At 45.7% G+C, this 14,528-nt stretch overlaps 1 protein-coding gene across 2 annotated transcripts in view; it reads right to left on the reverse strand.

The window, feature by feature from the left end:
* The window catches only part of DNAH9 (dynein, axonemal, heavy chain 9), a 286,597-nt gene that overhangs the window by 118,051 nt on the left and 154,018 nt on the right, over window positions 1-14,528 (reverse strand). For both annotated transcript variants that reach the window (XM_010843000.1, XM_010842999.1), the window contains 4 exons: window positions 12,743-12,845; window positions 11,578-11,817; window positions 4,831-4,992; window positions 3,781-3,977 (listed from right to left, as the gene is read on the reverse strand). In XM_010843000.1, the coding sequence (XP_010841302.1) occupies window positions 3,781-3,977; window positions 4,831-4,992; window positions 11,578-11,817; window positions 12,743-12,845 (702 nt within the window). The remainder of the gene's footprint in view (window positions 1-3,780; window positions 3,978-4,830; window positions 4,993-11,577; window positions 11,818-12,742; window positions 12,846-14,528) is intronic.

The following is a 14,528-nucleotide window of genomic DNA, read 5'->3' on the forward strand; positions in this document are numbered from 1 at the left end:
ACTGGAGTGGGTTGCCATTTCCTTCTCCAATGCATGAAAGTGAAAAGTGAAAGTGAAGTCGCTCAGTCGTGTCCGACTCTTATCGACCCCATGGACTGCAGCCCACCAGGCTCCTCCATCCGTGGGATTTTCCAGGCAAGAGTACTGGAGTGGGGTGCCATTGCCTTCTCCACCACCCCATTATGGTGGCACTAATTTCTTCTTAGGTAGAAGTAGTCAAAAGTTGAGTCTACTATATTGGAGCATAAGAATATGTCAGATTGTATGAGTTGAATTTGGAAGTTAAGCCCATATATTTGGGGATGGATAGCACAGTGATGCAGCCACTGTGAACAGGTCGTATGTCACTAAATTTATCTAGTGACATTTTATTCCCCTAAATATTCTTTTCAGGTGCCCCAGTGGTAAAGAATCTGTGTGCCAGTGCAGAAGAGGAAAGAGACTGGAGTTCAATCCCTGGATCGGGAAGATCCCCTAAAGAAGGAAATGGCAATCCATTCCACTATTCTTGCCTGGAAAATTGCAGGCAAGTAAACGAAAGCTGAAGATGTACCACAGTACAGCTGGAGGAGTCTGGCTTACTGAAGACTGGACACACACACACACGGACAGAAGAGCCTCGCATGCTACAGTCCATGGAGTTGCAAAGAGCTGGGCATGACTGAGCACACAATACAACAAATATTCAGGAGATTTTCAGTGACCTACTTTAGCTCATTTTATGATTTTACTTTTGCATTTATAATTACTCAGTTTTGATATTCTGTCTTGTATCAGACAGATGTATACTTCTCCAGATCCATTATTAAACCAGAGATTCTAGACATCTGAAGAGTGTGTATTCTCAGCTTACTTTCTCTATGGTGCTAGCGCATTGAAGGGATTCAAGAAGTTTTTGTTAAATTGAAGCAGAACACCCAAGACCTTATCCTAAGCATCACATTTGGGGGTGAAGAAGTTGCAAGGAATCATCTGCTTTGTGTCTATATGAGAAAGGGTTGCCTACGGTGACAAAAGGAGAGATGGTGGTGCAAAAATGTCCAGGCCCTCTCTTCAGATTCAAAAAAAGAGGGGCGGGGTGCAGGGATGAACTGATGAAGGTGAAAGAGGAGAGTGAAAAAGTTGGCTTAAAACTCAACATTCAAAAAACAAAGATCATGGCATCTGATCCCATCACTTCATGGTAAATAGATGGTGAAAAATGGAAACAGTGACAGACTTCATTTTCTTGGGTTCCAAAATCACTGCAGATGGTGATTGCAGCTATGAAATTAAAAGACGCTTGCTCCTTGGAAGAAAAGATATGACAAACCTAGACAGCATATTCAAAAGCAGAGACATCACTTTGCCAATGAAGGTCTGCATAGTCAAAGCTATGGTTTTTCCAGAAGTTATGTATGGATGTGAGAGTTGGACCTTAAAGAAGACTGAGCTTCGAAGAATTGATGCTTTCAAACTGTGATGCTGGAAAAGACTCTTGAGAGACTCTTAAGACAGTAAGGAGATTAAACCAGTCAATCTTAAAGGAAATCTATGCTGAATATTCATTAGAAGGACTGATGCTGAGGCTCTAATACTTTGGCCACCTGATGCAAAGGGCCAACTCATTGGAAAAGACCTTGATGCTGGGAAAGACTGAGGGCAGGAGGAGAAGGGGATGACAACCATGGACGATGCCATGGTTGGATGGCATCACTGACTCTATGGACATGAATTTGAACAAACTCAGGATGACGGTGATGGACAGGGAGGCCTGGAGTGCTGCAGTCCATGGGGTCACAAACAGTCGGACACAACTGAGCAACTGAACAGCAACAAGGGATGAACTGATGAGGAGAGAGGCAGGCAAGGGGAAGGAAAAACTCAAGTAGGTTCTGTGGGCCGCCCAACACCCAGCTCTATTCTGGAAGGCCTGAAGTCAGTTCAGCATGGTCCATGCTATTCTATAGCTAAATGGAAATGCATCATTAGAGCTGAAGCTTTCAAAGAAGAATGGTGAAGTCTGCAACTGTCAGCATCGGACGCCAGCTGGGGGATTCATTAACAACCTCTGATGAGGGCAAAGGACTCTGCATTTAAATCACAAAGTCTGAAAGGAAGATCAATATTCTAAAGGGTGCCTGGGCTAGAAAACCAAGGCAGTCTGAGTTAAGCCCATTACTGAGCTTCTGGGAGATTAAAAACAAAAGCTGAAGATGTACCGCAGCACAGCTGGAGGAAACTGGCTTATTGAAGACTGGACACACACATACACACACACACACACACACACACACACACACACGAGAGAGAGAGAGAGAGAGAGAGAGAACCAATAAGATGTACAAAAGAAGGGGCATGAGAGAATTTCCTTTTTTTTTGTTAATAAACATGAAGTGATTCTAAGAGGAAGAGGAGGAGGCAGAAAAACATACATTGGAGCAAACGAAAAAAGAAAAAGACAAAGATTATGCCAAAAGCAGGAGGAACAATCTAGTGCAAAGCTTTCCAAAGAAGCAGAATGAGAATGTGCTGGAATGGTGAAGGAAGTTGGTAGGAGAGAAAAGGTGCTTTGAGGGAAAGAAAACAACATTGAAAAGACAAAGACTCTAATCTCAGGGACTCTTATGCAGCGCAAAGCCCTCGACAGGCAGGACCCTCAAAAATCCTTACTTTCTGGAGGAGCAAACCGAGGCTTGGAGCAGTTGTGTCCTTTGCACAGTACTACTACCCGTCAGTGGCAGGATGAGGACCTGAATTGGGGCCTGGCTCTCAGCCGGGCCTGTGGGTTCCTGGGAAAGTGTGTACAGACTCCATCCTGGGCGCTGTGTGCAGTGGTGCCCGTAAGCTTAGTTACCTGTGCTTCTCACTATATTGTTTGGTGCAGAGAAATGTCACCAGCATGGAGTGAGGGGAGAAGGAGGGTCCCTACCTCTTTCTAGGCCCTGGGGCATATAGAAGGGGGAAGAAAAAACACACTTTCCTTAACCCAGGGATCAGTTAGGTTTCAGTAAGAATTCGGAAGTGGAAGACCAAGTGGATTTTGCTGTTGGAGACCCTGGGCAGCAGGGGGCAGGGTGGAGTGATTGTAGAAGGCAGGAAGGGTGGTAAATGCAGCTCAGGTGTCAGTACATACTGTCTGGGAGGTTTGGAGACCATTCTCCATGGTTCACTTGATAGCCTGTGTGCTTAGGGCATGCTCAGTCACTAAGTCATGTCTGATTCTTTGTGACCCCACGGACTGTAGCCCACCAGGCTCCTCTGTTCATGGAATTTCCCAGGCAAGGATACTGGAGTGGGTTGCATTTCCTTCTCCAGGGGATCTTCTCGACCCAGGGATGGAGCCTGTGTCTCCTGCATTGGCAGGTGATTCTTTACCACTGAGCCACCTGGGAAGCCCATTCACTTGACAGGAGCAAGACTTAAAAGGACAGTTAATTTTTGAAATGTGTGCACTTAAAACTTTCAATCTCACTGGACTAGGGTGGGTTGGGAATACAGGTCCTCAGCCCTTCTGCTGCCTTATTTGATGACCTCCCATTCTCCCCTGGTGTCACTGTGGTCAGGACCAGGATTGTGAATGGCAACCATGTGCACAAATCCTGTTCCTCCAGAGTCTAACACGACACTGCCCCCCAAGGTCAGTGGCAGAAGCTGCTCTACCAGCTGCCATCTCGACCTTCACGGCAGAAGCAGTCACTGCTTTCCCGATTTTATCTAGGTGTCCTCAAATGCCCCAGTGAGACCTGACACTGGGAAGGGGAGACAGCTGAAGAAAGGCAAGGAGAGAAGCACGCTTACACGTGGCGCACGGCGTCCTCGAAGAGCACCAGGTCCATCACCGTGTTGACTTCGTTGTGGCTCTCCAGGGCCTCCACCAGCGTCTGGGTCAGAAGTTCCCACGACTGGACAGGCATGTACTTGGGCTCCCCGATACCGTGTGCAAAATGGCAATACACGTTCAGGCTTTGGGTCTGCTCCACAGTCTCTCCAAGGTCCTGGTGATGAGACACAGGGGCAAGGACCCTCCTGACCGACTCTTGGGTCTGCTCCCACACAGAGTGGAGACAAACCTTATTATGTATAAGAAAATAAAATACCCAGTACCATTCACCTGACTTAAAAGACAGGGGGTCTTTGTCTCGTCACTACCAAGCCATCCTTGAAGTTTCAAAGCGACAGCTATTCTTTTTTTAATCCAGAAAGGAATTGTTTACTTATCAAAACCCAAATACTTGAGATTTTGAGAGGTGGAGATTGTTATGAAAGTTGAGTCCAAGAAAGAACAGGCTTTCTAATGCATCAGGAGGAGTTTATGTCAGCTTGAGCAATTGTTCCCACCTGCCACTCTTTCCTTCTAAGGTTCAGACTGGAGGACTCACTTGGGAAGAGGGTGATCAGCATGCTGTTCAACAGCAGGGGCATAACCCAGGAAATACATTTTAAATCACTATTTAAATAAATCTTCACTCTCTAGAGTTGTTTCAAATGTTCCAAGTTTCAGACTTGTTCCAAATTTCCAGCCAATAGCAGTTCCAAAGTGGCTGGCTCTGCAGAGACGAGACTCTGAATTTCCAAGGATGCTGGTGTGTCAGCTGGGATGACCAATTTGGGGAAAGGACAAGGATATGGTCAGATGGTCTTCACAGGCCTCACAAGACTGAGATTCTATGGTTAATTTGTATCTCTTCTTGCCCCAGAATTTTCCACTTTGTCACACTAAGGACAGACTTTCTTTATCTAAATATGATTTTCTTCAATTTAAGGGCTGGATTTTTATCATTTTGGTGATCCTTGCATAATCACCATTCTTTTTCAGATGTAAGCAGAAATTCACAGGGCAATACTCACATCAAAAATTTTCTTGACCACGTCTACCTGGATCTTATCAAAAAGATCAAGGTCCTTCTCTTCCACCATCTTATCCCGATAAACCCGATTCGATTCGTGCAGATAGAGATTTACTAGGTCCTGTGAGGACTTCACACATTCCACGGAGGAGAAGAGAATACCCTGTAAGGAGAAAAAACAGCAAAAAAAAAAAAAAATAATAACATAAATAGCAACTTAAAACTTCAACAGTTACTATTGATGGAAGCCAGTTATGCAATAGGCACTGAACTAGATGTTCTGCCAGACAAAGCTCACTTAACCACAGTGATGAACCTACAAAGTAATTTTTACAATAGTTATTCAGCATAAGGTGAAGGGTGAGATTCAGAAAGAAAGCAAGCGTGCTCTACAGTATAGGGTAATAAGTGGCCTTAGTTCAAAACCACACAGCTTTGAAGCCAGGTCTGCCTGACCTGAGATCCTGGAATTTCAACCACTACTTTCCAAATCACCACAGAAATGGGTGAGGTGGCTTCTTGGCTGTATTTCAACTCTACAAGTGCCATTTTGAAAGCTAATCTGGGTGATGACTGTTAATTCAAATCAGAAGGACAACAGAGGGCTGGAAGGAATATAGCTAACTTTTACAGGTCAGCAATCTAGTTATTCACCTCTAGTAAGTTCTCCTTCCTATACACCTCAGGGATCATTCTAAATATTTACTATTCTTTTCAAATGTCCATCACTTCCCTGTTACTATTAGCCAGTGCTCCAACCTCCTTTATGGAAAAATGGACACCACTGAGGTCAGAGCCTCTTGACAATTTCAAATCCTATAACTTAAAGCTCATCGATGCCTTCTTTGCCCTCACTGACTTCTGTCTTATCTTACAAGAAAAGGAGTCCTTTAATTGTACGTCATTACAGACAGAATGGGCTTCCCCGGTGGCTCAGATAATAAAGAATCTGCCTGCAACGAGGGAAACTTGGGTTTGATCCCTGGGTTGGGAAGACTCCCCTGGAGAAGGGAATGACTACCCACTCCAGTATTCTTGCCTGAAGAAATGCATGGACAGAGGAGCCTGGTGGACTACAGTCCATGGGGTCACAGAGTCAAGACACAACTGAGCAACTAACACTTTCGCTACAGACAGAATGATGCTCAGATTCACCTGCATGGCATGAAGATCGGGTCATAACAAGAGGTGAAAGGCTGACAATTAATGATCTAAGTAGCCATGTCAAGAAGATAGAAGAACAAGAACAAACTCATCTCGATCCTAGAGTAAGAGGAAGACAGAGATTATAAAGAAAAGAGCAAATTTTAATAAATTTGTATACAAAAATGTATCAAATAGAGATAACCAATAAAATCAAACACATAATATTGACATACGTCTCTTTTTCAGTTTCTTTGGAAAAGACTAGCACAATTAGCCCTAGTCTCTAGCAGGGCTGATTGAAGATAAAAAGAGAAAAACAGAGAAGGTACACATAATCAATAGCCAGAACAAAAAAAGAGAGCACATGTCAGACAAAACAGATACTTAAAAGATAACAACAGGATACTGTAAACAATTTTATGCTAATAAATTAGAAGCTGATGACACTGACATCTGACCACAACTGATGCAAAAAGAAGGATAAAATGTGAATTGCCTAATACGTATTTAAAAAATGGAATTTATAATGGAAAATCTTTCACAAAAAACCTCCAGATGGTTTCATCACTAAACTCTTCTGACGTTTAATGAAGGTACAATACAGTGTCTTAAAAAATCTTCCTGAGAGTAGAAATAGAGGAAACGGTTCCCAATGCATTTTATGAGGACTTCATAACCTTAGAACACTGGAAGAAAGAAAAATGATAAGAAAATCATATTAATATAAGTGCAAACATTATAGAGAAAAAAATAATGAATGGAATCCAGAAAATAAAGTAACTTCACCATGTTAACAACTCAGTTGGGTTGATTAATAAAAAATAATCAATGTAATTTATCCCATTTCCACAAAAAAAAGAGAAAAAGATAGATACAGTGATTTCAACAGATATAGAAAAATCATTTAAGTTTCAACATATATTCATGATAAAAAAAAATCTCTTAGTAAACTATAAACGGAAAGAAATTTTCTTAAACTGGTAAAGAGCATCCACGAAAATCTATAGTAAGCATCACACTTAACAGCCAACTATTGTAAACACTTGCCCTTAAAATTAGGAATGCTGTGCAAGGCCACTCTCACTATGTCTCTTCCTTGAGGCGGCAGGTAAGAAAAAGCAATGGGAAGACTTAAGGGTCAGAAAGAAAGGAATTGTTACTATGATTCATTTTTACCAATGGCATGATTGTGTATATAGGTGCAAACATAATATTGAACAAAAGTACACAAGTGTATTTTCCATACAATTTGCATATAAAGTCCCCAAATAGGCTGAAATAACGTATGGGGCTAAAGTCCAGACAGTACTTTAGCTCTGAGAGGAGAAGAAAGAGTGAGTGGAGGACTTCCCTGGTGGCCCAGTGGTTAAGAATCCATCTGCCAAAGCAGGAGTCACAGGTTCTGTCTCTGTTCTGGGAAGATCCCACATGCCACGGGTCAACTAAGCTGGTTTGCCGCAACTACAGACCCCATGCTCTAGAGTTCAGGAGCCACAACTACTGAAGCCCGTGCAACTTGGAGCTCACGAACCACAACAAGAGAAGCCACCACAATGGGAAGTCGCGGCACTTCAACTAGAGAAAGCCTGCATGCAGCAACAAAGACCCACTGCAGCCAAATAAATAGGGAAGTACAATGAAAAGAAAAGCTTCATTTTTTTTCTTAAAGAGTGAACAGAAGGAAGAAAAACAAGGGGTTTCAGGGATGCTGGCAATGTACTTCTTTTTTAAAAAATGTATTTATTGGGAAAGTAGTTCTTGACTTGAGTTATGGTTATGTAGCTGTGATGATTTTGTGACAATTAACTGAGATGTGTGTTCATGACTTCGGCGCTTTTCGGCTTGGATGTGAGACTTTTAAAAAAGTTTATTTTAGAGAAAGACAGAAATCTCATTGGGTCCGTTTGGCCCCTGCCTGCTTCCTGGATTTCCTGGGTACCAGCCCTGTGTGAGGTGTGGACAGCAGAGAAGGAGCCCCACCACCAGTGCTGACCCTGGGAGCGAGGAGAGCCATCAGCTGAAGTTTACAAGCCCCATTACAGCCAGATGCTCAGGCTGACTGACAATTAAGGGCTGAGTCGATGAGAGTGTGTCAAGGGCAAAGTTTGCACCAACTCAGACAGTTTTGTGTAGCACTGAGATGGGAATGCTTAATGATTTCTGCTCAGAGCACGATCAAGTTCTGTCCTGATGTCCGGATCCTGGACAGAGTGAGTGAAGCGCAGAGAAGGGCTGAATGATGGAAGCTTGGATCAAGCTGGATGGAGGAAAACGGCGTGTTCTCCAGACAGCACCTGTCTCCTTGCGGGCATTCAACCCTCCTTACAGCTCTCCTGTCAGGCCTTTAGGCAAGCAGGCTGGGAAAGGGGAGGGAGGGGGAGGCTGTAGCCAAGCTGTGGGCTCAAAACTCTGTTCTGGAGGAGGAGGGTGAGGGGCTGTGTCGATGGACGGAGGCAGGTTCTCCAGTGGGGGTGCACTTCCCACATTTGGGGCTGGGAGCTGACAGATGGCAGGCTGCAGAGGTCGGGCTGGGACACAGAGCCCGGGGGTTGCTACTCAGGCTGGCTGAGTCTGGAAAAGAACCAGACTTAGCCCCACACCATACCTCTCCTCCTAGTTCCTCCCTGACTAGGGAGGAGCTAACACAGGCTGGACTGGGACCCTCCTTCCTCAGGACACCTTGGCAGCCTGAATCCCCACACAAGAGAGCTGACCTCCCCACTCATCTGGGGTACGAGGCTTCTGCTTGGCAGTTATGCGAACATACTCGAGCTACTGACTTGTCTGTGACACAGTTTTGTCATTTCCAAATTGGAAGTGATCAGTGTTGTACCTGAAATGGTTGTCTTGAGGATTAAATCATTAGCTAACAGATGCAGAGGGCATAGGACTGGCTCAATAAATGCCAGCTTTATTACAGACTGAAGCTGGACCTTTTACAAAGATCCTCTCTGATCTCAAAGTTCCCTCCCCGATCTTGTGGCTTGGTGACACCTACAAGGCCTGCTCCCACCTACTTGTTATTCCACCGACACCGTGCGTACTCTTCTACCTCCCCGAGCATTCACGCTGTCATCTATGAGCTGGCAACGTTTCCCAGCCTCTGTTAAATTGGGATAATAATGTGTATCCCAAAGGGCTGTCGTGAGTATGAATTTCAGGTTGCACAGGTGACAAGCTGCTGTCCAGGCAGGAGCCGGCTCAGGGCATCGTGTGAGGGAGACCTGATGCCTCTTTTCCCTTTCATTCTGCCACTATGAGCAGTGGGAATTTGATCTAACGACTTAACTCCTTTTTGTTCATTTGGAAAATGCAGACGGTGACACCTCTGTCTCATCCCACTCCAGTAAGATTTAAGAGATGGCTGGTGTGATTAAAAAATAAAAAAGTGCCTTCCCTGGTAGTCCAGTGGTTAAGAATCCACCTGCCAAAGCAGAAGACACAAATTCAATCCTTGGTCCAGGAAGACCCCCTGTGCTATGGGGCAACTAAGCCTGTGCACCACAACAACTGAGCCTGTGCTCAGAGCCTGTGCTCAGCAACAAGAGAAGCCACCGCAACAAGAAGCCCGTGCACCGCAACCAGAGAGTAGCCCCCGCTTGCCACCACTAGAGGAAGCCCGAGTGCAGCCATGAAGACCCAGAGCAGCCAAAAATAAATACATACATAAACAAAATTTTTAAAAGTCTTTCTCAATGAATACTTGATAAATGGGAGGTGAGGGTGGAGATGCACAGACATTGCCACTGTCCAGGTCTGAGGGGCACGGGGCTGGGTCCTACTTGATGCCTTAACTGTCTTAGGCTGTTTCATCAAAAGGATGGATGAGGACAGAATGGCATATTGGAAGGGGGACCTGAAGACCTAGGTTCTAGTCCAGTTCCTTCCCTGGCTGGCTGTGTGCTCTTAGGCAAATCAGTGTAAGCTCTGTGGGTCTGTTTCCTCATTTATAAGTTAATAAGTGAATGTTTGGAGGCACCTGATCCAGGAGCGCCATCCTGGGTCAGGTCACACGTGCTCTCAGAGACTTGGCCTGGCTGTGGGGCTCAGTGGTCCACCCTCTGGGTGAGCCTTTTGGGAACGCTGCTCTCAGATCACTGAACTAATGTTCAGTGGGTTTCTGCTCCTTACGACCACGGAACCCGCAAGCCCTATGGCCTCAGTGCCTGGACTTTTGCTAGTCTGAGGTTTCCCAGAGTCCTACCTGCACAGGTAGTGCCCTGAGTGTTGCTGTTGCTCAGTCACTAAGTCATGTCCATCTCTTTGCAACCTCGTAGACTATAGCCCACCAGGCTCTCCTGTCCTCCACTGTCTCCTGGAGTTTGCTCAAATTCATGTCCATTGAGTTGGTGATGCTATCTAACCATCTTATCCTCTGCCACCCACTGCTCCTTTTGCCTTCAGTCCTTTCCAGCACCAGGGTCTTTTCCAATGAGTCGGCTCTTCACCCTGGTAATTATCAATGTGCTCCCCGTGGAGGGTCAAGCCTTGCTCCCTGGTCAAGTTGACATTTCCCTACAGGTGTGGCCTCTGCTTGGTATAAAAGGCACTTTCCCTCAAAAATGGCTCAGAGCTGTCCTGGAGAGGGGTCCCTCTGAGAAGTAGTTTCTGCAGATTCTCCTCCAGGATGGGAGGATTATGGACCCATGATGTGAGGACGGGTTACCTGAGCAAGGGGAAGAAGGGGCCGGGTTTGCTGCACTGCCCTCTGGAGGTTTTGATAGTGAGGAGCCGAGCGATTGGAAGCACCAGGCAGACACAGGCCATCCCTAGTTAGAAGAGCATCACTATTTTGAAATGGTTTTGACCTGGGAAATAACCCAGAGTTTCTAGGACTGAGGCATCCCAGAGGCTGGAGGATGGTGTCTTAGGAGTAGCACCACATGGCTTCTATAGGAGGCAGAGCCCTCCTGCATGGTGTGGGGGACGTTCTCTTGCAACTCAAGAAAGATGGGTGGACCAACAGGACGTGCAAAATATTTTTATCTTTCTTCCATGCCACTCTCTTTTCCTAGGCTGAAATCATTACATAACATTATCTTTGAAATGCTGAGCCACATTCAGCTTGAAGGAACCAACTCAAAAAATGCATCCGGCTTACTGAGAAGTAACTCGATCGACTAATAGAATTCTATATTTTAAAAAATGTTGGCTGTGCTGGGTGTTGGTCACTACAAGGGCTTTTTCTTTAGTTGCAGAGAGTAGAGGCTACTCTCTAGTAGAGGTGCTTGGGCTTCTCATTGCGGTGGCTTCTCTTGTTTTGGAGCACAGGCTGTAGGGCACTCAGCCTTCAGTAGCTGTGGCACCTGGGCTCAACAGTTGTGGTGCATGGGCTTAGCTGCTCTGAGGCATGTGGGATCTTCCCAGACCAGGGATCGATGTGTCTCCTGCATTGGTAGGTGGCTTCTTTACCACTGAGTCACCAGGGAAGCCCCGGAACTCTGTTCTCTTGAATAGACCCACACAGATCCCACGGTACTCTGTATACTTATATGTTCATCACCCCATAAGAACCCTGCCTTTGTCAAAGAGTTTGGCCAAGGATGGAGGGAACAGGGTCATTGTCAAGCCTCCAAAGGTGTCTCGGAGAGGTCGGACTCACCTGGAAAATGTTGGCGAAGTCCCTGAGGTTGAAGATGTAGTGGAATTTGATCGCTGTGGGAAGGAACGTGGTGGCGATTTTCTGGTGGAAGGTGAGGGCCAGATGGAGCAGCTGGGGGACGCTCTTGTGCAGCGCTGCCGGGAAGCTCCCCAGCTTGAAGTGCTGAGTCAGGATGGCGCTGTAGATGGAGGACAGGGCGTCTGCTCCCGGGAAGGAGAGGGTGAGCACGCTGAAGTGACGCTGCTCGGGAAAATAGAGCCACAGGGAGGAGGCCACGAGTTACCCTCTGTGGTCACAGAACAGAAATCACCTCTTCTGGATTTGGATAAGGTGGTCAAGAATTCTTAGAAGGGCTTTGAATTCTACATTCTGGCCACACTTCTCACATTAAACCCAAACTTAGTTGAGCCTAGAATGAATGAAGGGCTTTGGACCTCTGGTCAAAGATGTCAGTGTGGCATAGCAGAAAGAGAAGGGAACCTGGACTCCGGGTCCAAATCTGATCGTGATACTGAGAATGCATGTGACCTTGGCAGGGTCATTCACCCCTCTGACGTTCTCTCATTCTGAAGGCCAAGTTGAATTAGACTAACCCTATGATTCCATCTGGCTCGAAAAGCTTCTTTAAAAAGTGGTACAAACGAACTTATTTACAAAACAGAAATAAGAGTCACAGATGTAGAAAACAAACTCATGGTTACCGAGGGGGGAACGGGAGGGAGGTATAAATTGGAAGACTGGGACTGACATACACACACTCCAATATATAAAGAAGATAATAAGAACCTACTGTATAGCACAGGGAAATCTACTCAATACTCTGTAATGACCTATATGGGAAAAGAATTTTAAAAAGGATGGATGTGTGTGTGTGTGTGTGTGTATATATACACATATAACTGATTCACTTTGCTGTACAGCAGAAACACAACACTGCAAATCGACTATTCTCCAATGAACGTTAATTATAAAAAAAAGAAAACAAAGCTTCAGGGGGTCTGGGTTGAGGCGTTTTTTTGTCTTCCTGGAAACGCAAGTCCACATCCTGTATGATTTACCATGTAAAGAGGCTGGATGGGTGGAGAGCCAATTTTCCCACAGAGACCAGTAACATCTGGTCTGGAAGGTGATGTTTAGGACTTCAAGGTCACAGTTCCCCCCATACCTGAAGCCGGGGGTTGATGGTGAAGCTGCCCGCGGTGGGGTTCATGCAGGAAACATACTGGACGTTCATGACCTCCTTCAGGGACAGTTTGTTTCGATCATACCTGGGACAATCAGAAGCCACAGGTGAGAGAGGGCTCAGGCAGGGGAGCGTGTTGTGAAGCTGAGCTGGGATGTGCCCAATCACTCATGTGTTTGAGAGGTTAAAAAAATATTAGACCCACTGGTAGAAACTGAGAAGATAAAAGAGCTGAGGACAAATCCCTAAGGGATACCATGTCTGTGGAAGTAGAACAGGAAGGAGAGACCACAGAGATGGTCAAACAGGTAGGAGGAAATCAAGGCTGTATGGTACCCAGAAAGCCAGGACTTCCAGGACAGAGCAGGCAACCACATCAAGTGTGTACGGAGCAGAAGAAAGATGGTGACCCAATGGGGTCTGCAGGACGTCACAGTAAAGATACAGCTGTTTGAGTAAGAACAGTAAAGTGGGGGAGACAGAAACCTAATCACTGTGGCTGGAGGAGTGAGTGGGAGATGGGGAACTGGAAACTGGGGAGAGAATCTAGTAACACAGAGGGAGACAGAGCAGCAGTCAGAAAATGGTATTTTTGAACACAGATAGCTTAGTTGGTAAAGAATCCGCCTGCAATGCAAGAGACTCCGGTTCTATTCCTGGGCCGGGTAGATCCTCTGGAGAAGGGATAGGCTACCCTCTCCAGTATTCTTGGGCTTCCCTGGTGGCTCAGCTGGTAAAGAATCCACCTGCAACGAGGGAGACCTGGGTTCGATCCCTGGGTTGGGAAGATCCCCTGGAGAAAGGAAAGGCTACCCACTCCAGTATTCTGGCCTGGAGAATTTCATGAACTGTATAGTCCATGGGGCCACAAAGAGTCGGACATGACTCAGCGACTTTCACTATCACTAGGTAAATTCATGCAAGTTTAAATATTGATGTGAAGGAAGTGATCAGGAGGGATTAACAGGTGAAGTGAGATTTCAGAGGCGGAAAGAATAGATGCAAAGATGCTGGTGGGTGGTTAAGCCTCAGGGAAGATGTGGTGGGGGGAGGCACAGGGAGGCAGGTAAGTTGTATAGACGTGGAAGTTAGAGATGCAGGTAGTGAGTGTGGTCATCCACGGAGGCTGGGTGGCAAGCTTGGAGAGAGAGGAGAAGCATGAAGCGGGTATTTCTGGGAGCGGAAAGGTGACCATATGAAGGCTATGCAGTAGAATTTCCAGGAAGGTCTTACTGGATTCAGTGTGAGGTAGGATGGTAAGCCAGAGTTACCTCAAATCACTGACTTTTTTTTTTTTTCTCTCTGGTAAGTTTAGACCTTTTGCCATTAAAAATGATACACTTGGAGGAGATAACAATGGAGCTTGTGAGATGCTCTGAGAGACAAAGGCTGATATAGAGAATAGACTTATGGACACAGTGGGTGAAAGAGAGGGTGGGGCAAAGTGAGAGAGCAGCAGGGAAACATACACACTGCTGTGTATAAAATAGACAGCCAGTGGGAATTTGCTGCATGATGCAGAGAGCTCAAATCAGATGCTCTGTGACAACCTAGAGGGGTATGATGGGGTGGGAGGTGGGAGGGAGGTTCAAGACGAAGGAGACATATGTATATCTATGGCTGATTCATGTTGATGTATGGCAGAGACCAACACAATATGGTAAAGCAATTATCCTCCAATTAAAAAAAAATTTTTTTAATTAATTAACTGATTTAAGGCATATGTTAGGTGTTCTCATCAAAGGCCCTGCTCAGTGCAACAGAACCA

The sequence above is a fragment of the Bison bison genome, unplaced genomic scaffold (genome assembly GCF_000754665.1).
Source record: "Bison bison bison isolate TAMUID 2011002044 unplaced genomic scaffold, Bison_UMD1.0 scf7180017864180, whole genome shotgun sequence".
Taxonomy (NCBI): Eukaryota; Metazoa; Chordata; class Mammalia; order Artiodactyla; family Bovidae; genus Bison; species Bison bison.